The sequence below is a fragment of the Bufo gargarizans genome, chromosome 9 (genome assembly GCF_014858855.1).
Source record: "Bufo gargarizans isolate SCDJY-AF-19 chromosome 9, ASM1485885v1, whole genome shotgun sequence".
NCBI lineage: Eukaryota > Metazoa > Chordata > Amphibia > Anura > Bufonidae > Bufo > Bufo gargarizans.
The window spans coordinates 24,525,198-24,551,977 of record NC_058088.1 but is presented as its reverse complement, the minus strand read 5'-3'; the positions used below and the strand labels follow the sequence as shown (position 1 = coordinate 24,551,977).

The 26,780-nt window shown below is 45.9% G+C and overlaps 1 protein-coding gene across 2 annotated transcripts in view; it reads right to left on the bottom strand.

The window, feature by feature from the left end:
- Positions 1-22,783: 22,783 nt before the first annotated feature.
- Positions 22,784-26,780, bottom strand: part of LTBP4 (latent transforming growth factor beta binding protein 4) — a 108,060-nt gene continuing 104,063 nt past the window's right edge. For both annotated transcript variants that reach the window (XM_044305164.1, XM_044305165.1), the window contains 3 exons: positions 25,824-26,339; positions 25,581-25,730; positions 22,784-24,978 (listed from right to left, as the gene is read on the bottom strand). In XM_044305164.1, coding sequence (XP_044161099.1) covers positions 24,830-24,978; positions 25,581-25,730; positions 25,824-26,339 — 815 coding nt within the window. In that variant the 3' untranslated portion in view covers positions 22,784-24,829. The remainder of the gene's footprint in view (positions 24,979-25,580; positions 25,731-25,823; positions 26,340-26,780) is intronic.

The following is a 26,780-nucleotide window of genomic DNA, read 5'->3' as shown; positions in this document are numbered from 1 at the left end:
GTTCCTCCGGGAAAACAGTAATTTTGGTGGTTGTTGACCGTTTTAGTAAAATGGCTCACTTTATATTGTTAGCTAGTCTGCCCAATGCCAAAGACTCTTGCGCAGATTTTTGTTGATAATATCGTGAAATTGCATGGCATTCCTTCGGATGTGGTTTCTGATAGGGGCACGCAGTTTGTCTCCAGGTTTTGGAGGGCGTTCTGTTCTCGGCTTAGTATTCAACTTTCGTTCTTTTCAGCTTTTCATCCGCAGTCGAATGGGCAGACAGAGCGTACTAATCAAAACCTGGAGACCTACTTGAGGTGCTTTGTGGCTGAGAATCAGGAGGACTGGTCCTCATTCTTGTCCCTAGCAGAGTTTGCTTTGAATAACCGTAGGCAGGAGTCCACGGGTAAGTCGCCATTTTTGGGCGCATACGGTTTTCATCCTCAGTTTGGTACCTTTTCTACTAGTACTAGTTCCTCTGGGATGCCAGAGAAGAAGAGATTTTCTTCTACCTTGTCTTCTGTCTGGTGGAGGATCCAAATGAATTTGGAGAAGATGGGTGAGAGGTATAAGCGAATGGCTGACAAGAGATGTGTGACTGATCCGGACCTCTGTGTGGGTGATCTGGTGTGGTTGTCCACTAAAAATATTAAACTGAGAGTGCCATCTTGGAAACTGGGTCCAAGATTTATTGGACCGTACAAAATATCTGCGGTCGTCAATCCAGTAGCGTTTTGGCTGGATCTTCCGCAGACTTGGAGGATCCATGATGTGTTCCACAGGTTTTTACAGAAAAAATATGTGAAACCGGTGGAACCATCGCAATTGCCTCCTCCTCCTGTTCTGGTTGATGGAAATTTAGAGTTCGAGATCTCCAGGGTTCTTGACTCTAGAGTTCTTCGGGGTTCCCTTTAGTACCTGGTACACTAGAGGGGATACAGCCCTGAGGAAAGGATGTGGGTTCCGGCGCTAGATGTCAGTGCCAGCCGACTGGTGAGGGTTTTTCACAGATCCCACCCGGATAAGGTTGGTCCGGGGTGTCCAGAGGTCACCCGTAGAGGGGGGGCGTACTGTCATGCCCTGCTCAGGCTACGTGCGGAGGTCTGCCAGATTAGCAGCACGTGTCTAGTCTTTTGTTTTGTTTTGGAGTCGAGCTAGATCCGCCTCCCTTCAGGTGCACTGGATGGGGTCGTTGGTTTAAATTACACCCACTCCCTCGTTGAATGTAGGTTCGAAAGGTCAGATACATGCCCCCTTTGAAATTGCACGTGAGTTCCAGTCATTTTACTCGGACCTATACAACTTAGATCACGCATGTACTTCTGTTCCGAGTTCGTCGTCCCACGAAGTAAAAAATTACCTATCACGATTTGGCCCATCGAATCTTCCGGATGATGCATCTGCGGGTATGGAGTAAGATTTTTCCTCATCAGAGCTCCTACATGTCCTCAAAGACCTCAAAAATGGGAAGAGTCCCGGCCCAGACGGGTTGACCGCACGTTTCTATAAATATTTCACGGATGATCTGGCCCCCATACTCCTAGATACATTCAATTCCATATCCGCCACATGCCCTTTCTCATCTCAAACCCTTCAGGCCCATATTACAGTTATCCCTAAACCGGACAGGGATCATTCCCTTTGCTCCAATTATAGGCCCATCTCCCTTCTTAATATCGATGTGAAAATATATGCCAAAATACTAGCCTTAAGATTACACCCTCACATACCGAACTGTATTCACAGAGAGCAGGTAGGATTTGTTCCAGGACGAGAGGCCCGCGACAACACCATTAAATCCATAAGTCTGATCTCTAAAGCTAAACAACTAAAGATCCCCATGTGCCTGCTCTCGGTGGATGCAGAGAAGGCCTTCGACGGGGTCAGTTGGCACTTCCTAGAAAAGACCTTGATGCATATTGGGGTAGGTCCCAAGATGTTTAATAGAATCATGGCCTTATACTCTGGCCCTACTGCTCGGGTTCGTGTCAATGGTACTCTGTCGGATCCCTTTCGTATCTCAAATGGAACACGACAGGGATGCCCGCTTTCCCCGTTTCTCTATATTCTTGTTATGGAATCCTTAGCTAATGCCCTGCGAGCCAATGACGCAATTAAAGGCCTACACATTGGCAACGTGGAACATAAACTATCACTGTTTGCCGACGATCTCTTGCTGTACTTAACTTCCCCTAGAATTGGACTCCCCTCGGTACTGAAGGAATTTCAGATTTTTGGGACATTGTCCAACTTTAAAGTCTACATCCAAAAATCTGAACTTTTAAATATCACTCTCCCTCCTCGAGATTTTACCGCACTCAAGGATTCATTCTCTTTTAAATGGGCCCCAAGTAAGCTTAAACACCTGGGAACTTATATCTCTTCTGATACTTCCCACTTATTCAAGCTTAATTACCTTCCTATACTCCACACCATTGAAAATAACCTGAATGCGTGGTCAGCTTTAAATGTCTCCTGGTTCGGTAGAATAAACACCTTAAAAATGGACATTCTGCCCAGGCTATTATATTTATTCCAGACAATCCCCTGTCGGGTCCCAGCCTCTTATTTTGCGCGACTAAGGAAACTTGCCTCCCGCTTTATATGGGGTAGATCCAAGGCCAGACTGAGCTACAACCTTATGATTAGGTCCAAGGAACTCGGGGGCACAGGTTTACCCGACTTCCTATCATATTACAGAGCAGCGATTGCCAATTGCGTGATTGACCTCACTCACAATCTTGAGAAAAAGCTATGGGTCGAAATTAGAACACGCTCTAGCCCCTGGTCTAATTCCGGGTGTTTTTTAGTTACCGACAAGTACCCTGAGCCAAATGTCTATCCAAGGGCTATCACCATTCCTATCCTCTCTAGTAGATATATGGACCAGGTTCGCCTCCACGGCCCGATTGGCCACGATCCCTGGCCCTCTCACAAACATATCTGGTCATCCGTTGATGCCAGCCACACTATCAGCCCTACCAGCTCTCGGGTTACACTCCAAGCCTCAGATCAGGGTCAAAGACATATACTCAGTCAGAGGGATTAAGGATCTTAAAGACCTAGGGCATCTTATCCCTGACTCACCAGGGCGATGGTTCTACTACTTACAATTACGCAGTTTCACTGGATCTCTGGCACCCGGTACGCAACTTCAATCCTCCTTATGTGACTTTGAGAAACTGTGCCTGGCTACTTCTGCTCCTGGGCATTCCATTTCTCTTATTTATGCCATTCTGAACTCGGGAGAGATCGGGGACGACACAGAGGAATTCCCTGCCCCGGCTAAGAAAATTATCCAATCATGGGAATCTGAGTTAGGATACCCCCTAACGCCTGATCAGTGGAAGAGATCTCTTTTATTCACACATAAGTCCTCGATTTCCTGTAAGATTCAGGAACTCAATTACAAGATCTGGTCTAGGTGGTATAGGACCCCGGTTAAGCTTAACCAGTTCTATCCTTCAGTGCCAGACACATGCTGGAGGTGTTCGGAATCTAGAGGCACTATGTTGCACATTTGGTGGGAATGCACAGGGGTAGCAACGCTATGGCGTGACATTTTCGCGCTATTTGAACATCTATACAAAATCCGTATTCCTATGTCTCCCCAGTTAGCTCTTCTTTCAGTTTACCCAGGCAGAATCAAGGTGGTCAGGAAGGGCATCCTCAGATTTTTTGTCATAGCAATGCGCCAAATAATCCCTCGAGTCTGGCGCTCAACAGAAAGTCTCCTCAGAGTCACTTGGGTTGGAGCTTTGGATTCTCTGGCGCGCATGGAAGAGTTGGGTGCCGAAGATAGGGGTTCTGGAGTTGCCCACTCTAAACAATGGGAGGCTTGGTACCAGTTCTGTGCATCGTCAGGTTTCTCGGGTTGGTTGACCTCAGGATCTATTACTTAACTTACTATGCTAGTCTGACTGCAACAAAATCTGGTCTGGACATCTGGGACAGTCCCCCCCCCCCCTCCCTTCCTCTTCCCTCTCCCCTTGATCCTTTGTCCTGTCTTCCCCCTCTCTCCCTTTCATCTTGTATTGATGATTGTTGATTTTTTTCTCTGTACGCTGATACGATATGTACTTCAGTAACTATATTATATTGCATATGTCTATGTTTACATGGTTTTCAATAAAAACAAATTGAACCATAAATTACACCCACTCCCAGTGTTCCGTGCGGGTTATAGCTTCTGTCTGGCTCTGTGAAAGCAAGGAAGGAAGGATTGGCTTTTCCTGCTCAGAAAAGATAAGTTGGTTGTTGTTTTCTTGTTGTTTGCTGTCTAGGCTGTTAGAGAGATGCCTGTCCTCTCCAGGTTCTGAGGGAGCAGGCTGGCTCTATTCCCCTTCACCATCTTAGGGATTTTAGGGTATTTTCAGCCCAGGCACGAGGACACGTTATTCCCATCTTAAGGGTCTGAACGTGGGCATAGCAGTATAGGGAGAGCTGATAGGGATGTGTCAGGAGGTGACCCTGATCCCCAGCTTCGTGCCTAGATACTTGTTTGTTTATTTCTCTGTGTATCTGATATCCTGTCCGCCGTGACAGGTGATGGATCATGTGATGAGTGCAGTGACGTCATCAAAGGTCCTTTTCCTGTGCACAGCAAAGAAGAAGACACAAGAGAAACCGGGCTGCGCGATCAAGTGGATAAAGGTGAGTTATATTATTATTATTATTTTTAACCCCTCCAGCGCTATTGTACTATGCATTCTGTATTAATGCTATTATTTTCCCTTATAACCATGTTATAAGGGAAAATAATAATGATCGGGTCTCCATCCCGATCGTCTCCTAGCAACCGTGTGTGAAAATCGCACCACATCCGCACTTGCTTGCGGATGCTTGCAATTTTCACGCAGCCCCGTTCACTTCTATGGGGCCTGCGTTGCGTGAAAAACGAGGAATATAGAACATGCTGCGATTTTCCCGCAACGCACAATTAATGGGTCCAGGTTCAGTGCGGGTGCAATGTGTGACGTGAACGCATTGCACCCGCGCGGAAAACTCGCTCGTGTGAAAGGGGCCTTATTCTCCTTTCAAGAGGACATCTGTTGTCTTCATCTGACTTTCCAACCATCTATGAATTTCAGAACAATTCGTAAAAATAGGGGTCTACTAGGGGCTACAAAGAGTCTCTCGCTCTTGATTTCGTGATCTGATAAAAAATCCACATTCAAGCGAATGAGGTTTTTGTTTAAAATCTGTGAGAATTTCTGCCCATGTTGCACAAGTAAAAAAATAAAAATCTATGATACTATGTACCATGTTTTTAATTCTTAAAGGGGTTCTCCAGGCTTTTAATATTGATGACCTATCCTCAGAATAGCTCATCAATATCAGATCTGCGTGGATCCGACACCCGGCTTCCTTGCCAATCAGCTGTATGAAGGGAAGGTGCGCGCAGTGTGCGCGTACCATCTCCCGCCTCTCTTCCTGCTCACTGCTGCTTTGCCATAGACTAAGGATAGGTCATCAATATCAAAAGCCCGGAGAACCCCTTAAACGATTCTGCCTGGAAAAGCTGAGGCATTAGCTTTGTTGAATGGGGCTAATCCTTATGCGAATCCATGCACAACGAACTGCATATTCGCGTCAGAAATCTGAACGTCGGCCTGAGATTTCTGCTGTGGATCCGGTAGTAAATACATCACTATGGCAAATCTGACATGTTTAATACATCACTATGGAAAACTCGTGTAAAATACCCTTATGTTCCAAAATGTGACAAATGTAGAGTGTGGATGCCCTGCAGATGCTCCATCGTTCAGTCTTTTTGGCAGATGTGGGCATTGCCAGCTTCTAATATGATAAAAGTAGAGCGTGGATGCCCTGCAAATGCTCCACACTTCAGTCCTTTTGGCAAATGTGGGCATTGCCAGCTTCTAATATGACAAAAGTAGAGCGTGGATGCCCTGCAAATGCTCCACACTTCAGTCCTTTTGGCAAATGTGGGCATTGCCAGCTTCTAATATGACAAAAGTAGAGCGTGGATGCCCTGCAAATGCTCCACACTTCAGTCCTTTTGGCAGATGTGGGCATTGCCAGCTTCTAATATGACAAAAGTAGAGCGTGGATGCCCTGCAAATGCTCCACACTTCATCCTTTTTGGCAGGTTTGGGCATTGCCAGCTTCTAATATGACAAAAGTAGAGCGTGGATGCCCTGCAAATGCTCCACACTTCAGTCCTTTTGGCAGATGTGGGCATTGCCAGCTTCTAATATGACAAAAGTAGAGCGTGGATGCCCTGCAAATGCTCCACACTTCATCCTTTTTGGTAGGTGTGGGCATTGCCAGCTTCTAATATGATAAAAGTAGAGCGTGGGTGCCCTGCAGATGCTCCATCGTTCAGTCCTTTTGGCCGACGTGGGCATTGCCAGCTTCTAATATGATAAAAATAGAGCGTGGATGCCCTGCAAATGCTCCACACTTGATCCTTTTTGGCAGGTGTGGGCATTGCCAGCTTCCTTCCCAATTTGCACCTCCACAGAGACTTTCAACCCTGGTCATAGTTGACAAAACGACCAACAACAAAAATTGGTATAGGTGAGCGCCAGGATGCTGAGGTTATTTACGGTAACTCAATTCCAAATGACTCATCTAATGGTAGCTGAACAGGCTGTTTATAGTGAATGTTTGCATGCCATGCTGTGGCTGTGAATGGCAGGCTGGCATGCCCCAAGGGCTGGGCACAGCTGTGTTTGTGTGTCAGCTCTGGTGCAGCCCACATGATGTTTCCAAGCAGCGCACCTGCCTATGTGTAGGACACGTTCTCGCCGCCAGTGCCTGTGTAAACCGCTCCTACTTCCTGGCCTGTGTAGTCAGCCGCTCGGCTTGTGTTTTCACCATCCCGTCCAGGGACTGTTTACTCTGGAGTGTTTTCCTCAGTCAGGCAGAGCGTGTGTAAGACATTTATAGCTGTAGATAAGAGGATCATGTAGTGTGAGCATAGCCATACACACAGGAACTGCTCTCAGGCCCCTGTGCCGCTGCCAAGGGATCCCCATGGTGACAGATAAGGGACCTATGACCCGAGTCATCGCTAGGCTATCCTTCCTGCACCTAAAGGTTCTTGCATACAAACGTATTTTTAGGCCGCCCATTATTTTTGTGGGTCGGATGCGGACCCATTCACTTTAACGGGGCCGCAAAGTATGCGGACATCGGCATAGAACATGTCCTATTCTTGTCCGTTTTACAGTTCTATAGAAGACAGGATGTTCTGTTCAGTAAAATGAAGAACGCACAAGGACGGTATCCGCGTTATGCGCACCGCAAAAACGGAAAAAGGTCGCGTGCATGAGACCTAAGGCAAAGGTTCTTTCAGCAGCTGTCTGCCGAATGCTCATTCTGTCAACCGCTATCTCTCCAGACTCCCCCATACACATATACGCTCAATGTGGCCAAGCGTGTATTTGTTTTCATTGAGGAGAGAGGAAGAAGTCGCCGCCAGTCACTTCTGACGGCAGCTTATTCAATGAAAGGATTGGGCGTGAAATTCAAAGCACCTGATCCTTCTCTCTTCAGACACTGAGGGTCATTTATTATAGTGTTTTAGGCTTGTTCACACGACCGTGCCGTGTTTAACTGTCCGCAAATTGCGGATCCGCAGAACACGGATGCCACCCATGTGCCTTCCACAATTTGCGGAACGGAAGGGACGGCCCATTACAGAAATGCCTATTCTTGTCCGCAAAATGGACAAGAATAGGACGTGACTTATAATTTTTGCGGGGCCACGTAACCGAGCAACGGAGGCGGACAGCACACAGCATCTTTTGCGTCCCCATTGAAGTGAATGGGTCCGCCCCCGAGCCACAAAAAATGCGGCTCGAATGCGGAACCAAACCATGGTCGTGTGAATGAGCCCTAATTCTGGTGGCGTTGTGTCTTTGCACATTTTTTTTCTCCCTATTTATGTATTTTTTTACACACGAATGAGGCACAAAAGCAGTCTTATTTTTACCCTGCTCCAGGGGTGGCGTAGTTCGGTTCGTCTGCTTTGTGTTTGATTGTGCGACAATTTTGTTCCATCGGTGGGTAGACGAGTTTTCATAAACATGTGTATATGGCTGTGAGTTGTTTCATCTAATACATGGCTTTTTATCTGATATGATTTTTTTTAACTAATATGTGACTTTTTATTTCTATTATGCAACTTTTTATCTAATACGCGACTTTTTCGCCACACTTTTGCATCTAATTCGTGTGCCAACCAACGAGTAGCCTAATTGCGCACAATCCACCTGCACCCTGGCGAATACAAAGACGCTTCACCTAATTCATCACTTGCCGCGCGACTCTTTATAAATACTATATGAAATACTGACAGGCTAATCCACTACGCCGGTCTAATCGCACAGATGCACATGATAAGATTGTTGACCGATTCTGCCAAAAACAACAGACTGGGCTCGTGCACACAAACGTATTTTCTTTCCGTATCCATTCGGGTTTTTTTGCGGACTGTATGTGGAACCATTCATTTCAACGGGTCCGCAAAAAAAAAAAAAAAATGGAAGTTACTCCGTGTGCATTCCATTTCCGTATTTCCGTTCTGCAAAAAAATAGAACATGTCCTATTATTGGCCGCATTACGGACAAGGATAGGACTGTTCTATTAGGGGCCAGCTGTTCCGTTCCGCAAAATACGGAATGCACACGGACATCATCCGTTTTTTGCAGACGGCAAAATACATACGGTCGTGTGCATGAGCCCTAATGTGTGTGCTGCTCTTTATTCTAGTCCTATATCTAAAAATCCTGGCACAGACAGAGTAAAGATGGATTTAGATGGGGGGGGGGGATATTCTGGAAAATTATTGTAGAACAAATGTTCCTGCGAACACTCGTTCCCAACAGTCTGCCCGTCTAAAGGTGCAGCCGATCACTCGATGAACGAGCAAAATGCTTGTTAATCAGGTAAAACTGTCATTAGTGCTGACAAGTAAATTATTATTAAGTAATTATGTCTAAACAGCGATCTGCTGCCCAGAAACAATCCTTCGATCTCTTACTGTGGAGGTGATTGCTGCATGAACACCCACACAGAACAAGCAGACGTCTGTTGGGAAGGTAGGTCTTCTTCCCAACAATCGGCTTCTAGTCACCCCATCTAAATCCACCTTAAATTATTGCACACATGCCCTTGATGTCATTTTTATTCGTTTTTAGAACCATGGGTCCAGGAGGAACGCTGTTTCGTTTTTACTGTGTACTGTAAACACTGTATGTAGTCGAAATGACAATAAAACCCATTTGATTTCATTTGATTTGTTGGCACGCCGCCTGTAGCCTGCAGCTATTGAAGAACTGTAAGGCCCCTTGCAGACGAGCAAGGTCCGGATGCGTCCCGGTGCACCGCGGCAAACCCGCGCGAGTAGGTACACAATTGCAGTCAGTTTTGACTGCGATTGCCTTCCGTTGTTCAGTTTTTATCACGCGGGTGCAATGTGTTTTGCACGCACATGATAAAAAGCTGACTGTGGTACCCAGAGGGGTTGGAGGGGTTAAAAAAAATAAAAAATAAAAATATTAACTCACCTTAATCCACTTGTTTGCGCAGCCGGCATCTCTTCTGTCTTCATCTGTGAGGAAAAGGACCTGTGGTGACGTCACTGCGCGCATCACATGACCATTACCATAATTTTTTATTTATTTTTAACCCCTCCAGACCTATTGTACTATGCATTCTGTATTAGGAATGCTATTATTTTTGCTTAAAACCATGTTATAAGGGAAAATAATACAATCTCAACCTTGACCACAAACCTGAACATCTGTGAAGAAGTTTGGGTCTGGGTACCACAGTTAGCTTTTTATCACGCGCCTGCAAAACACAATGCACCAGCGCGATAAAAACTGAACAACGGAACGCAATCGCAGTCAAAACTGACTGCAATTGGGTACCTACTCGCGCGGGTTTGCCGCAACGCATCCGGACCTTATCCGGACACGTTCGTGTGAAAGAGGCCTAAGTATTACTATCACCTACAGCATATTTTAAAGTGTTTTTTAAGGACTTTTCCTAAAGGCCCCTTTACACCACTAGATATAGCAGACGATTGTAGGAAAGGAATCGGCGGCACCTTTACACTGGCAGATAAACGCTAATGAGCGTTCCTACAAACTCTTTCTAGAGATGATTACCTGATGTTCAGCCAGTGTAAAGGGGCCTTAACCCCTTAACGCAGAATACAGTACATGTACGGCATTATGCGCAAGGAGTTGTTTGGAGCGAGCTGCCCTGAGCCCAATCCACACGCAGCAGGTGTCCTCTGTATATTACAGCCAGCACCCATCCACAATAACTGGGACCAGCAATGGTGCCCAAAACGGTCATTTAACCCCTCAGATGCATCTGTCAGGTTAGACAGAGGGATGCGGCTCCCTCTGCCTTCCAATCGAAACCCCTGCAGTGAAATTGAATTGCGGGGCTCCAATCAATTACCATGACAGCCTGGGGCCTGCTGAAGGTTCCCAGGTCTGTCATGATAATCTGCCTGCTGAGGTGTGCATCGGGCATAGCTTAGTAGGCAGACAGCAGAATCCCATTCAACCTAATAAATCTCGATTATGGTAAATCAGACAGGGGATCAAAAGATCCCAGGTTGTAGCCCCTTAAGGGGGGCTAAAAGTTATGTAAAAAAAATAAAAAACATAAAAATATTTAAAGAGGACCTTTCACTAGAATAAAAAATCTAAACTAACTATACAGACGTGTAGAGCGGCGCCCAGGGATCTCCCTGCACTTACTGTTATCCCTGGGCGCCGCTCCGTTTCTCCCGGTATAGGCTCCGGTATCTACATAGTTAGGCTCCACCCAGTTGAACCTGCCGGTGTCTCCTTCTCCCATGCTGTAGCGCTGGCCAATTGCAGTGCTCAGCTCATAGCCTGAGAGAAAAAAAAGGCTCTCAGGCTATGAGCTGAGCACTGCGATTGGCCAGGGCTACAGCATGGGAGAAGGAGACGCCGGCAGGTTCCACTGGGTGGAGCCTAACTATGAAGATACCGGAGCCTATACCGGGAAAACGGAGCGGCACCCAGGTATAACAGTAAGCGCAGGGAGATCCCTGGGCGCCGCTCTCCATGTCTGTATAGTTAGTTTAGATTTTTTATTCTAGTAAAAGGTCCTCTTTAAGTTTAAGTCATACGTTCAAATCACCCCCCTTTCCCAATTTTACATATAAAAAATTAACATAACAGGTATCGCCGCATCCCAAAATGTCTGAATTATTAAAATATTTAGAAAAATATTTCCTGCATGTTGAATGCCATAACAGAAAAACCAATAAAAATACACGATTTGCAATTTTTTAGTGACCTTGTCCCCCCAAAAAATTGAATAAGGGCTTGTTCACACGACCATGCCGTGTTTTGCTATCCACAAAATGCCTATTCTTGTCCACAAAACGGACAAGAATAGGATATCCCTCATAATGTTTGCGGGGCCACACAACGGAGCAACGGATGCGGACAGCACATGGAGTGCTGTCCGCATCTTTTGCGGCCTCATTGAAGTTAATGGGTCCGCACACGAGCCGCAAAAAATGCAGCTCGAATGCAGACCAAAACCACGGTCGTGTGAATGAGCCCTAACAGTGATCAAAAATTTGTATGTACCCAAAAAGTGGTACCAATAAAAACTACAAAAAAACATCCAAATGGTTAGAAAATGGTGCTGCAAATAAAATAATTTTTTTTTATTTTTTTTTAGCGCAACAGTAAACGCCATAATATAAAAATAAAAAAAACTTGCCGGAGTTGTGTTTTTTTTTTTCAATTTTACCCCACAAACAATTTTTCCCCATGTTCCAATACAAGATATGGTTGAATTAAATTATGCCATTAAAAGTGCATCTTGTCCCGCAATAAATAAGCCCTCATATGGCTATGTGAACGGAAAATGTAAAAAGCTATGGCTATTGGAACGTGGGGAGAAAAAATCTAAAATGAATCCAACCCCTATAATGACCCCCCTAATGTCGGGCCCCTCATATAGATTATACCTTTCCCGCTCCCCTGCACCCACGTTGCTTCTGATCCTCGCACAGCCGGCGCTGCATGTTTTAATCTGCACAGGGAGGAAGGGCAGCCAATAGCAGGCCGTGACGGGGAAGAGACTTCCTAGCATCACCCACAATGGGGTCGGATAACACCTTTAAGGGGTTAAAGATAGATCTTCAATATTAGATGGATGGGTTCCTGGCACCCCTGCCAGGCCTGGCGATTACAGGAGCACATCAGCTAGTCTGCAGGTGAAAACCCTTTGAACACTCCTACTTTTTGCCGCAATTCCCAGGTTTTGTGACTTTTTCAATACCATTGTGACTTTTTTTTAATTTTTTGCCGCAACTGCCATTCTGTGCCGATGGATGGGGCCATCGTCCCTGGCACATTCATCATTATTTACAGGCTGCCGTAAAATTTTGTTCTGGTGCACAAACTGGCGGAGGAGACATGTCATTTATGAAGAGGTCTCCTCCGGCAGCACCAGACCTTTACACACCAGTTCCGTAGTGCTGAGTGAAGGTAGTGCACTGCACTTGTATCCGTGTTACTAATTAGACTGACGAGACATGCCAGCAGTGATCCTGAAACATTTGTGTAGCACACTGCATAGAAGACGGAGCCATAGGGATCTTCTTGTTTGGGTTAGGAGTTTATTTATGACACTGCTGCTGTGCATGCTTTGTACACATGTGCCTTAAAGGAGTTCTCCAGGAATTAAGAAAATGAAAATACGTAAATATTACTTTAGTATAAATAAATTCCCAAATACCTTTCATTAGTTATAATGGCTCGTTTTGTCTAGGGAGCAATCATCAGGAGAAATAAAATGGCTGCCGTCCTATTAGTATACACAAAGACTACACACACAGGAGGACAAGTTACTTCACAACACTGAGGTAGAGAGCTGCCTCATCCTACTCTGCTTGGTGGCCACCCGACAGTGTAGGAAGGGTGGGCAGGGACTGGTGGTCCCCTTACCCTCCCCTACCTACGGTCATGGTGATACCCCCGGCCCCTATTCAGCCATGGATGGGAGTTTGGATTAGGCTGGGGTTAATTCAGGGATCCGGTTCGGGGAGGGGAAGAGGCGGGGGTCAAGCAAGGTATAGAAATCCCTGTCCTGCCTCTTCTCTCCCTTTTTAAAGCGGAAGCGCTGTGTCCCTCCCTCCCTCCCTCAAGGTTTTTTCAGTTATGGTTGTAATGTTCGGTTTTCTGGTCTTTATATTTGGTTTCGATTGTACTGTTTATGTGGACAAGGTACATGCCTGGTTGAATTTCGGGAAGTCACAGCTGGCGGCAGGTTAATACAACGTAGAGGTGTTGGAGGCAAATGGGCGTAACTGCCCGCTGGGAGGCCAGAGGCTGGCAGATCGCACGGTTATGGTGTTTATGGTTTTGCCGTTTGCTGATTACCACCCAACAATAATAAAGAGGTTAAAAGAAGAGCAGTGTCAGTGTCCTTTATTTGATGGGGTTTGGTATTGGTAAGGGGCCAGAAGTAAAATGGGGTTTACCGCCCCCCCCCCCCCTTTCCTTGTTTATTACCGACAGTCCTGCTGGTCAGGGATTATGGTCCTGAATACTGTTTAATATGATCTTCAGCTGAATCTCTGTAGGAATGAAAATCATGAGGAGACATGAAGTACAGAGATGAGGTGGGGATGTGGCTGTGTCCTGCTGTGTGATTAGGAGGGGTTTTGTGTGCAGTAATAGGACAGCGGCCATTTTATTTCTCCTGATGATTGCTCCCCAGACAAAACGAGCCATTATAACTAATGAAGGGTATTGGGGAACATATTTATAATAAAGTAATATTATATATTCCCGGAGAACCCCTTTAAGTCTCATTCACACGTCTGTGTCTGTGCTTAAATCCGTGAAAAGGTGGTCAGTGATGCCTCCGTGAAGCTGCCCGCGAAGCATCCGTGTGTCCGTTTTTTGCTGTCCGTGTGCCATCCGTGTTTCACTGACCCTGCACAGCTGAACAATCATTTTCAAAGCATCTCTTCCTAATGACCCGTGAAACACAGATGGCATCCGTGGTTTTTACGGACCCGTTATAGAGGATGGGTGTGATGGATCCATGAACACGGACAAAATAGAGCATGCGTCCGTGCTAAAAACACTGAAAAACGGACATTAAAATGACTTGGTACGTGCGCTGTCCATGGAGAACACGTACGCCACACGTACGTGGAACATTGACGTGTGAATGAGGCTTTATACACACGTGCCCAGTCATCCGAAGCTATGGATTATTTTGGACTGTTTCTTGTCCATGTGCACAGCCCCTTATTACATTACAGATTTTCTCAGCTGCAGATTAACTCATATACCGGGTACAGCATGGCATGGTGCCCAGTGAAATGGATGGCAGCCATTGTTGTTAGAGGGATTGTCCAAGTTTTAGAGATGCTATTAGAATAGTAATAAAAAAAAAAAAAGTATACTCGCCACCACAAACCCCTTCTTTCTATTGCCGTTTTGGTTACCCATTATTTTACTTGTTGGTTACTTGCCCCCGGGCACTATATACGTTTTAGATGAATATGAAGTATAGACTATGACTTTGCTCCAGTTCGTATTGCTGGGTTGAAGTGCCCCCCTCTTTTTTGTAGTTAGATATGATATAGACAAACAAATATGAGATAGGAAAAAGTACCTAAATGTTAGCATCGGAGTCTAATACAGTCCCTGTGCAGAGGGAAGGTACATGATAGGAGTTGTAGTGTGGTAAGACGCTCTACACTCTATCAGTATAAAGAGCTCACAGGACGATTTTAGTGAGCGGCTGGAACCCCAGACCTATCATTGCTGAACCGTTACCTGTTGTCCGTCTCCTCGCCCCTGCGGCTGGGTCCCCCGCTGCCTTCTTGAGGGTCACCTGAGTGTGTGCTTCTGCGGAGGGTGCTGGGTGCCAGTTGGCAGGTGTAGGAAGTGATGCTTGTAATAAACACCTGTTCTGTGTAGCGAGGGAGGAGAGGGGGTGTGAATACTCCCGTCTACCTGTAAGGATGGGATTGACACTCCAGCGCCGAGCGCTCCGTAAACATGTTTATGTCTTTAGTAAGCACAGAATGATGCATTCTTAGCTCTCCGGAGGACATTTTAGGTAACTTGAGTGTCAGGCGGCTATTCTGGAAGCAAAATCCATGGTTGAAAGCCATACAAGGTCAGCTCGCTGAAGCAGCAAGGCTTTGATGACAGATAACACACCTATCTGATCCTATTTCCAATCCAAAATTCACTCCTTGAAGCTGGGTTCCGATCTCTTACTTCACACCACACGGGTATTTTTTCATGAATATATTTTTATATATATATATATATATATATATATACACTGTCATGGCCAAGAGTTTTGAGACTGATAAACATTTCATACTTTTTTTTAACTTTTATTGAAAATACATCAAGTTTATGCAGGGTTGACCCTTCTTTTTCAAGACTTCTACAGTCTGCCGCGGCATGCTGGATGTCAGCTTCTGGGCCAAATCTTGACTGACGGTAACCCATTCTTTCCTAATCAGTGCGTGTGTTATGTTCAGCTGTCCCACGAGACCAACTCCCTCAGAGGGCGATGCCTTAGTACACCCCTCGGTCTTCACAATATCTCTACGGTACGAACGTACGTGTTCCGCGGCCGTGAGCGGTCTGTGGTATGCTGGCCCGGATTCCTGCTGACAGCAGGAGCGCACGGCGTCATTGGTTGCTATGACGCCGTGCGCTTCATGCCGCCGCTGCACTACAGTAATACACTTGTATAGATCATACGAGTATATTACTGTACAGCAGTGGCGGCATGATGACGCCGTGCGCTCCTGCTGTCAGCAGGAATCCAGGCCGGGATACCACAGACCGCTCACGGCCGCGGAACATGGCCACGTGCATTTGGCCATAACACGGATGTCATCCTTTACCCCTGATAGGAGATGCTCTGGAAATTAATTTTCAGCTTAGCATTGTCCATAGAAGGCCTCATGCACATGGCTGTTGTTTTGGTCCGCGTGCGAGCCGCAGTTTTGGCGGTTTGGATGCGGACCGATTCACTTCAACGGGGCCGCAAAAGATGCGTGTGCTGTACTCATCCGTTGCTCCGTTCCGTAGCCCCGCAAAAAAAATATAACATGTCCTATTCTTGTCTGTTTTGCGGACAAGAATAGGCATTTCTACAACGGGCCGCCTGTTTCATTCCGCAAATTGCGGAAGGCACACTGGCGGCTTCCGTGTTTTGCGGATCGCAAAAAACGGAACGGTCGTGTGCATGAGGCCGAATTCAGAAGACACACGGAGGGCATTTGTGTGTCCGTTTGACGTCCATGGAAAATCCGTCCATGTTTCATCAGTGAAGGATCCGTGTTTGGTCCGTGTGTCATCTGTATTCTACAGAGACTGCTAGGATGAAAACCAGTTTTCAGAGCATCAGCCACCTATGGTCTGTAAAAAACCACTGACAGAACAAGGATGCCATCCGTACTTTGTCAGTGATTTTTCATGGACCCTTAGACTTCAAAGAGCGCATTTGTACTGCATCACGGACCAGAGTAGTGCATTGACCCATTGACCCATGGTCAGTGAAAAACTACTGATGTAGGAACAAACACATAAGGCCTCATGCACACGGCCGTTATTTTGGTCCACATCCGAGCCGCAGTTTTGGCGGCTTGGATGTTGACCCATTAACTTCAATGGGGCCACAAAAGATGCAGATAGCACTCCGTGTGCTGTCCGCATCCGTTGCTCCGTTCCGTGGTCCGCAAAAAAAATATAACCTGTCCTATTCTTGTCTGCGTTTTGCGGACAAGAATAGGCAGTTATATCAATGGCTGTCCCTGCCGTTCCGCAAATTGCGGAACGCACACAGACGCCATCCGTGTTTTGCGGATTCGCGATTTGCGGACCACAAAACACAGAACGGTTGTGTGCATGATGCCTTAGGCTACATGCACACGAACGTTAGGACTCCGTGCCTGTGCTGCAGACTGCAAATTGTGGTCCGCAATGCACGGGCACAGACCGTTGGGCAGCCGCATGCAGATCGCGGACCCATTAACTTGAATGGAATCCGTCTCTGACGGTCCGCACCGCAAAAAAGTAGTGCATTCTGCACGCCAGAAACACCATGGAAGCACTCAGTAGTGCTTCTGTGAGGTTCTGATCCGCGCCTCCATTCCGCATCTCTGTGATTGCAGACCCATTCAAATCCGCAATCCGTGATGCGGAATGCACACGGCCAGTGCCCCTGTATTGCGGACCCGCTGTATGTGGGCCGCAATACGGCCACGGGGGGCACACGGTTGTGTGAATGTAGCCTAAGGCTACATGTACAAGAACCGTATGTGTTTTGCGGTCCGCAAAAAAAACTGACATTCGTATGCCATCCTTTTTTTTTTTTTTGCATTGTAACAATGCATAAAACAGACAAGAATAGGACTTGTTATATTTTTTTTGCGGGGCTACGGAACGGACATACAGATGCGGACAGCACATGGTGTACTGTCTGCATTTTTTTCGGACTCATTGAAATGAATGGGTCCGCATCCTATCTGCAAAAAAAAACAACCAACGTTCGTGTATATGTAGCCTAAAATCGATGGTCACGCGTGTGGAAAATTCGGATACCATATGTCCTTGAAAAGCGGAAATAGGAAGGGGGCCTTACCAAACATGGCACAGGGGTTCATCGCTCTCAATACTGTCATTCACAGAACTCCTGGCGGCCTTCACGTCATGGAGCTCAAATTCTTGTGTTTGTTGACCTCATTAGGATGTGTTCAGGACTGGAAAATAAGCCGTTTGAATAATAATGATAGTGAAATGTTTGCTTTCTGATTGTAGTTTTCCTTTGTAGCTTTCTAATAATCTCAGGTGCATGTGTGTGTTGGAACGTGATAAATCACTAGCGTGACCTTGGCCTATGCAGGCGCCTTTCATTTAGTTTGAAGGATCACCTTATGCAGTAACGGTGGCCGTAAATACACTTTAGGCCCCATTCACTCAACTGTATTTTTGGTCTGCATCCGTTCCACATTTGTGGCGGATTGCATGCAGACCCATTCAGTTTAATGGGTCCACAAAAAACGCACCATGTGCTGTCCCCATCTGTATGTCCGTTCCGCAGAACACGTCCTTCTCTTGTCCATTTTGCGGACAAGAATAAGCATTTTTACAATGGAGCCGCAAAATACAGACGTCATCCGTATTGTTTGCAAATCCACATTTTGCGGACATACGGTCATGTGAATGGGGCCTTAGATAGTTGTCAGACACAAGCTTGTTTGGCTGACTGCTGTTCCCTGCATTCACCCCTCCCTTTGACACATGCACAGGGGCTTGGCCAAGCATGCATGTGTGCTCAGTAGGGCCAGTGCCAGCCTACTCTTGCAGCACCTCATCTACCATGAGATCAAAGAATTGGACACATTGAAATCCGTCCTTCTCCTGCATTCACTGGTGGACGGACATGCTCAGTAGCTTCGCTGCTCCCTCCTCTCCTGTCGGCGTAGTGATCTCATTAGGAAGCAGGTGAAGCGGCCCAGACACCGATCTGTGAATTTTGAATTGGGGATAAATGATTGAAGTGTATATCTAGATCACTTTCTAGAAGTTTGAGGAATTACATACTATATGTATCCCTGGGGCTATATGTAAGGGACTATTTTCTATGCAGAGGAGGAAGGTATGAAGAAGAACTAATTGCAGTGCTTGATGAGCTACTGCCCACCCTCAGAAAGGGAAGAAAAATAAAATCCAGATCAGTGAGCAAAAGAGTTTTATGTTCATAGAATGGCCTCTTTCAATGGTCATAGAAAAGTCTATACAACTCACACTCTACTGGTAGAGAAGGTTCAGTAGGAGAGCCCAAAATAACATAAAATCAAAGGGTGACTAAAAGGCCTAAAAAAGCTGAGAAGGAGAGCAAAGGAAGAATGACAACATGAACACCCAGGGAAAAAGAAGGCAAATTACATTTGGAGTAGTGTGTAGACCTCCCCTCTGCATACGTGGGACATTGGACCCCATTCTCTGGATTGGTGAGGGTCCCAGAGGACCGATCCCTACCGATGAAACACTTACTCCATAAAGTTTTGTGATTGGGAAAGCCTTTGTTACAGAGCTGTGTGACTAGGTACAGATCAGACCACTAGGTGGCGTACATCTACTGTATTTCAGGTTGGGTTTCTCTTTTCGCAGTCCCCTGGTCCATTATCACTAAATAGAATCATTTCTAAAGCTACTTTTACATTCTATGGTTTTGCTTTTTTTTTTTTTTTTTTTTTTTTAGGGTACCCTCACACTAGCGTTTTTCTTTTCCGGCACTGAGTTCCATCCTAGGGGCTCAATACCGGAAAAGAACTGATCAGTTTTATCCCCATGCATTCTGAATGGAGAGCGATCCGTTCAGGATGCATCAGGATGTCACTGAACAGCGTTTTGGATGGAGGAAATACCGCAGCATGCTGCGGTATTATCTCCGTTCAAAATTCCAGATCAGTTGCCGGCATAAATTTACATTGAAATGTATTAGAGCCCGATCCGTCCTTCCGGTCTGCAAATGTAAAAATGTGGGGGAAAAAATAGAAACTGAGAGACTGATCCGTTCTTGCAATGCATTTGTGAGACGGATCCGGATCCGTCTACAAATGCTGTCCGTTTGCATGCAGATTGCCTGATCCGGCAGATCACTCTGCCGCAAGTGTGAAAGTAGCCTTAGCGGTAAGCGAATAATAAAAAAAAAAAAAATATGAAAAGATGGCTGCAGTTAAGGAAGGCATCATACGGGGTCCGTGTGTGTGGGTCCCTGACCCGTATAGTACTTAGCTTGCTGCCACATGCCGCCTCTGCGTTGTTCTGTATTCACCCTCAAACACAAGGGAGATCTGCATCACATGCTGTGCATGGAAGTAAACTGATAGCCGGCTTTGGCGCTGAATTACGGATCCCAGTAAGAATCACTCATTCCCTGCAATGGCATCAAAGGCATCGGGATGTGCAGAGGTGAAGCTTTAGGCTAGGGCTACACGACAACATTTGTCCCTCAACTATTTGTCGCAGTAATGTCGTGCAGCAGTTTTTTGTAATGATAGTCTATAGCAGAGTTTCCCAACCAGTGTGCCTCCAGCTGTTGCAAAACTACAAAGGCTGTCCGGGCATGCTGGGAGTTGTAGTTTTGCAACAGCTGGAGGCACACTGGTTGGGAAACACTGGTCTATAGTGTCGCACTGTAACATGCGACATGCTGCGACTGCAACACACCAGTCATACAAAAATCCAACTTGGATGTTTTTTTTCTGCGACTGTGGTGTCGCGGTTGCAGCATGTTGCATGTCACAGCGTGACGCCATAGATGTATCAATACAAAAAATGTCACGTGACACATGTCGCGGTGCAGTTGTACCCTTAGGCCACTTGCATACAGTTTCGAGTGAACACACATAAGACCTGTCCGAATTTCTGTGTGGTTTTGTGTGCATTCCTGCAGCATATCCACACCAAAATCCGCAATGTCTAATTACGGATTTGATGCTGTTTTGCTGCAAAGGGGTGAAATCCGCAGCCAAAACCGCAAACATAATTGACAGGCTTTAAACCGCACAGCAGGTCGATTTCCGTATTGAAAATAATCTGCAGAGTGTGCAGGGAATTTGTGTAATCCCATACACTTTGCTGGTACTGTAACACTCTGCAGTTTGTCTGCAGGGGAATCTGCGTGAAAAAAAATAAACGTACTTATTCCGCAACATGTGCGGGTGGCCTTAGGGCATATTGCAAATTACTCACCGTTTTTCTGCGCGGATTCTCATGCGGAAAGACTGCAGAGTACAGTACCAGCAAAGTGTATGATATTACACAAATCTCATGTATACTGTGCTTTTTCGTTCCATGTGGAAATTGACCTGCAGTGTGGATATAGAAATCCTTGTGAGGTTCTTTTGTACGGATTTCAAACTTTTTAATGGAAAGATGAGATCAGCGGCAAAACCGCATCAAATCCGCACCTAAAGCCACAAGTAACACGTGCATTTTTGGTACGGATTTGGGGGTTCATTTATTAAGTTAAGTGTTTTAGACGCCTGTATTAATATCCGCCAAAGCTGACAGTGGATCTGCCGGATCGGCCTCCACATAACGTTGGCGGATCCACCGCTGCTTCTAAATGTAAGACCGCTTCTGAGCTGTCTTACATTTAGACCATTTTCTATGCCTAAGGCCTCTTTCACACTACCGTATGGCTATTTCAGTGTTTTGCAGTCCGTTTTTCACGGATCCGTTGTTCCGTTTTTTTGTTTCCGTAGTGTTTACGTTTCCGTTCCGTTTTTCCGTATTGCATATACAGTGTACAGTAATTACATAGAAAAAATTGGGCTGGGTATAACATTTTCAATAGATGGTTCCGCAAAAACGGAACGGATACGGAAGACATACGGATGCATTTCCGTATGTGTTCAGTTTTTTTTGCGGACCCATTAACTTGAATGGAGCCACAGGTGTGAGTGGGGAGAAGTCGCAGATTGCGGTGCAAATAACTAGGGATGAGTGGTACCTCCTTGGAACCGAACCCCGAGTTCGGGAAATGGTTTTTAACAGTATAAGGCCCCATGCACACTGCCGTGTTTCACAGCCGTGTGCGGGCCGTGGAACCGCGGCCTGGATCCCTCCTGAGAGCAGGAGCGCACGGCGTCACTGGTTGCTATGACGCCGTGCGCTCCCTGCTGCCGGCACAGTACAGTAATACACTGGTATAGATCATACCAGTGTATTACTGTATTGCGGCGGCAGCAGGGAGCGCACGGCGTCATAGCAACCAGTGACGCCGTGCGCTCCTGCTCTCAGGAGGGATCCAGGCCGCGGTTCCACGGCCCGCACACGGCTGTGAAACACGGCAGTGTGCATGGGGCCTAAGGCCCCTTTCACACGGGCAAGTATTCAGCGCGGATGCGATGCGTGAGTTGAACGCATTGCACCCGCACTGAATCCCGACCGATTCATTTCTATGGGGCTCTTCACATGAACGCAGGCCCCATAGAAAATGAATGGGGTTGCGTGAAAATCGCAAGCATCCGCAAGCAAGTGCGGATGCGGTGCGATTTTCACACACGGTTGCTAGGAGACGATCGGGATGGAGACATGCGCGATTTTTCTCACGCGAGTGCAAAACGCATTACAATGTTTTGCACTCGCGCGGAAAAATCGCGTGTGTTCTCGCTACGCACCTGCACATTTTTCCGCAACGCCCGTCTGAAAGAGGCCTAAGGGTCCATTCACACGTCCGCAAATGGGTCCGCATCCGTTCTGCAATATCGGGAACGGGTGCCCGACCTATTCATTCTCAATGGGGCATCCGCATTTTCGGAGCGCGGCCCCGAACTTCCGGGCTTCAGCCCCAAACTTCCGGGCTGCGGCTCTGCAAAAATATAGAACATGTCCTATTCTTGTCCGCAATTGGCAACACACCGCGGACGTGTGAATGGACCCCAAATAAATTTCTGAAGTTATTATGCGAAGTCTCGCGAGACTTCGCGAAGTAATAACTTCAGGCTCCTCGGAGCCAATACATTCTAACACTGTACAGAGCGCCCGCTCCGTACAGTATTGAAACAAAGTTTTATGCGAATCGACTTTGAATGTTTCATCCGAAGTCGATTCGCTCATCCCTAGTCTTGACCCTAGCTTACCTCCATATTCGAGGGAGTTGTTGGGCGTCTCCTTCTGACACCTATTTGGTCAGATTGCTACTGACGTACGACCGTTTAAAGATCCTCGAAATAACGTGGACATAATCAGAAGCTCTTATTATATACATATATAGTTTATTTCATTTGATTTTTTTTTTTTAACAATGACTATAAAAGTGTATAAAAGTCACAATTCGCATTTGTGTACAAAATAAAATTTGCGTCTCATCCATAAGAAAAGGTCGATTCTGTAACTTCGGGTATGAGGCTGAGACCTAGAAATACGTGATGACCCACAGACTGAAGTGCCTGGTCACTCCGGTGGATCTCAATGCATGGATTGTGTTAGCAGCTATTACTGGAGACACATACTGATCCCTAAAACAAAGGCCCCTGAGGCTGCATATTGGATGAGATGGGAGCAATCCGCGGCTCATCCATTATGTATTTATGACATGGGTTATATTTCTTATCCAAAAAACATTGCGGGGTGCATTCATGGTTGGCCTATCATTGAAATCCCCTCATGTATTTGCTATGACAAAGCCATTATCGAGAAAGCCCTAGCTGAGACTGTACAGTCATTTTCTGTATTTGAGCTAAGACAGAGAACAATTTTTTCCACTTATTACAGATCTTATGCTTCACGGTGGAAGACCATGGGGCACATTTACTATAGTGTCTCTTATTTTTTTTTGTCGCATTTACTACTGAAAGTGCACCTGTTTTGGAGGCTTTTGATCCTTATTTGACTATTGTGGTCATTTAGACTAATTCAGAAGTTTTCTAAATTATGCAACTTTTTTCCCACCTATTTATGTAGGTTCGCCTTTTTGTGCGCCTGAATTTGTCACAAAAACAGTCTAATTTCTACTCCACGGGTGGCGTATTTTTATTCGTCTGTTTTCAGTGGTGAAGTGCAACTTTTTTTTGCATTAAAAGTCGCACTTTTCCGAGGACATGCCCCTTTTCTCTGTGAAAAGGCAACTTTTTTCATGTGCAAATACAGTAGACCAGCCTAAGTAAATATGAACCTGGCTAACTGAAAAAACAACCACCAGAGGGCAGCCTAATAAAAATATGCTGAGTCTAATTCATGAACTGCTCTGCGACTTTTAATAAATGCTCGTCAAAAGAAAGAAGAATGAAACACACCTGTCTAATTTTATGGGCAAAAACAGGCGAGCTTGATAAATGTGCCCCCATGTCTCCATCCTTTGTGAATATATTTCTTGGATTTCTAAACTTTTCCCACCGCCTGTCTAACTACTTGAAGACAGCTTTCGGCGGGGTTCTGGTTTTCCTTGTGGAGATCCAGCTGGTGTAAAGAGTCTTACAGGCAATGATCCCTGGGAAAAAGGTGTATGCAAATTAGCTCTCTTCCAGAGGGAAGACAACTCTCTCTAGTTACCCATAGGTGGCACTAGTGAGGAGAGCTAATTTGCAGACCTGAAGACATAAAACAGTGGTTGCTTCCGTTCCCAACATCCTTTAAGAAATAAGCAATTGGGATAAAGTTTATTGATAGGGACAAGCAAATTGATTCTGACTATTATCTCAATAGCAAAAGTTCTTCAACTGTGAGGGACTGTCCCCACAGGTGAAGAAGCGCCCACCTGCCATTTGATTGACAGGGCAGGAAAACTCTTCCCAGCCCTGTCAATCTCGCGTCTGCACAGCTGCCCCGAGTAGCGGCGCAAGCGCAGAAGCTCTGCTTCCGTTACTAAAGCAACGACTGCCGACGCACCGCTATACTTCCAGGTAGCAGCGTATGAACAGGCGCTGCACAGAAACGAAAGCAGAGCCTCTGAGCTTGCGCTGCTACTCGGAGGAGCAACGCAGGCACGAGATTGACAGGACCCAACAAGATGTCCGGCCCTGTCAGTCAAGCAGAGGGTGGGCACTTCTTCACCTGTGGGAATGAGACATATTGATTCGCTCATCCCTAGTTATTAACATAAAACTCTCAAGGGTTGCCCACAACTGACTGCACTAAAAAGACCATTAAACATTTGGCAATATATACAGAAAAATAAATATCTTCCTACTGTCTTTCACGCAAGCTCCCCCCACCCCCCTCATTCCACACACAGCGACGTGGACATAGACTCGCCATCGCAGGAAGTCTTTGGTTCTTCAAGGAATTGACTGTGGGTAATTTATTCCTGGGAAGGGACACAGTAGTTGTGTTGTCGAGACAGGACATAGCCACGGGGACACGTGCACTCGTAGGACCCATCAGTGTTATGGCACTGCCCATTCAGACACAGCAGAGAGAGATCCTCAGCTTCATCACATTCATTTATATCTAGAGGAAGACGGAACAAGAGCACTTTAAGGAGTTGTCCCAAGAAAAAAAACAGCACCTGGATCTGAATACTTTTCTAATTGCATGTAATTAAAATTGTATTATAGCCACTGAGCTATTCATTAAAATACAACTGTATAGCGCCACCTGCTGTTTGTTCTTTTTCTAATTTCTCTGTCCACCTCACTGAGGTGGATGCACATGCTCAGTTCCATCCTTCAACTGTAACCAGCTGAGCTTTTAGCTTGAAATTAATGTATCAGAGAAATTGGAGCAGTGAATGGGGAGATCTCTGGATTTATGTGAGGTACAGGACTTGTTCTAGCTTTGTTAGAAAGAGATTGTCATGTACTATATGATGTCTGGTTTTCATTTCTTACATTAATCATGGGATAACCCCTCTTCAGGATACAGAATTATGGATCCTCACGGTATCATTTCCCACCCTCATTAGGACCAGCGACAGTGAAGGCAGAGAAAATTGCTGAAATGTGCAGAATGTTTTGTCCACCCCGTACCAAGCATCGTTAATGGAAGGAACCTCTAAATTGGGGTTTAGGGAACTACTGGGCTCTACAGAATCCTGACATGAAAACACTTACCAACACATGCCATTCTTGTGATGTCCAACCTGTAACCATCATAACAGTCACAAGTATAACCTTCTGGGACTCTAATACATCGACCATTTTCACAACCATTGAGGATCCCACACTCTTCGGCTTGGAGACCTTCAAACTGCTCATATCGGTCTGCAGGAAACAAATTATTATTGTAAAAGCATATCTAATATCATCGCATGCATAGAGGCCCATTAAGCCTACGTGAAAAGTGCTGTATTTTACCATCATATGCTTCCCTCAGCCCCCCTCTCCAACTTGGAAAGCCATCTGAATCAAGTCCTCCAGGTCTCCGTGGCTGTGTCCTTCGTCCATCCTCTAATCCAACCCCAGCAGAGCCAGGACTTCTTGGTCTGGTACGTGGTGGAGATGGTCGCAGTCTGGGATCATAAGGAGTTTCTGGTCTTCGGAAAGGTAGTCTTGACTCATCTAAACCTGTGTCTGGATATGAAATATCAGACTCAAAGTCTGGAGACTCAAAAGGTGGGAGGCTGTACACAGAGTCTCGAGGACCATAGGGAGGCTGTGGACGGGATCCAAACCCTACTCCAGGAGGTGCAGGGTAGGCTTCATATCCAGGTCTGACTATTCCAGGAGCAGGGTTCGCAAAAGCATCAGCTCCATATGGGACTCCATAACCTGGACCATATTCTGGTCCATATTCATACGGATCAGGAGCAGGAGGTGCTGGATTTCCATATCCTGGAGATCTGAAGTCATTGCAGAGAGCCTCAAAATCATCTAAAAGAAATAAAGAAGTTATTAGACTGATAAATAGTTTAGATGGCATCTGTTTAGCTACATCAGCAGATTAACCAGAGGTACTGGTTCTTATTGAAGAGATCCAACTGGTATGGAGTCTTTACACGCAATGTTCTATGGGAAAAGTATGCATATTAGCTATCCTCCAGAAAAAGGAAAAATGTTTCTCTAGCACCATCTATTGGAAGTACCTACCCTGTAAAGTCAATGTCTGACCCATAGAAGAGCATTGAAACTTGACTTCAAATTTAGCTAAGCCAGATTTTTCTCTAAAAGAAAGAGACACTCATTTCTTTCAGGCCACCACTGTGCAAGGTGTAGCCGATACACCAAAAGGAAGTCAAAGACACAAAGATAATGGAGCAAAAAGTTCTCAGTCTCTCAGTTATTCACTGGGAGGTACCACCCTTGATGCTTTCA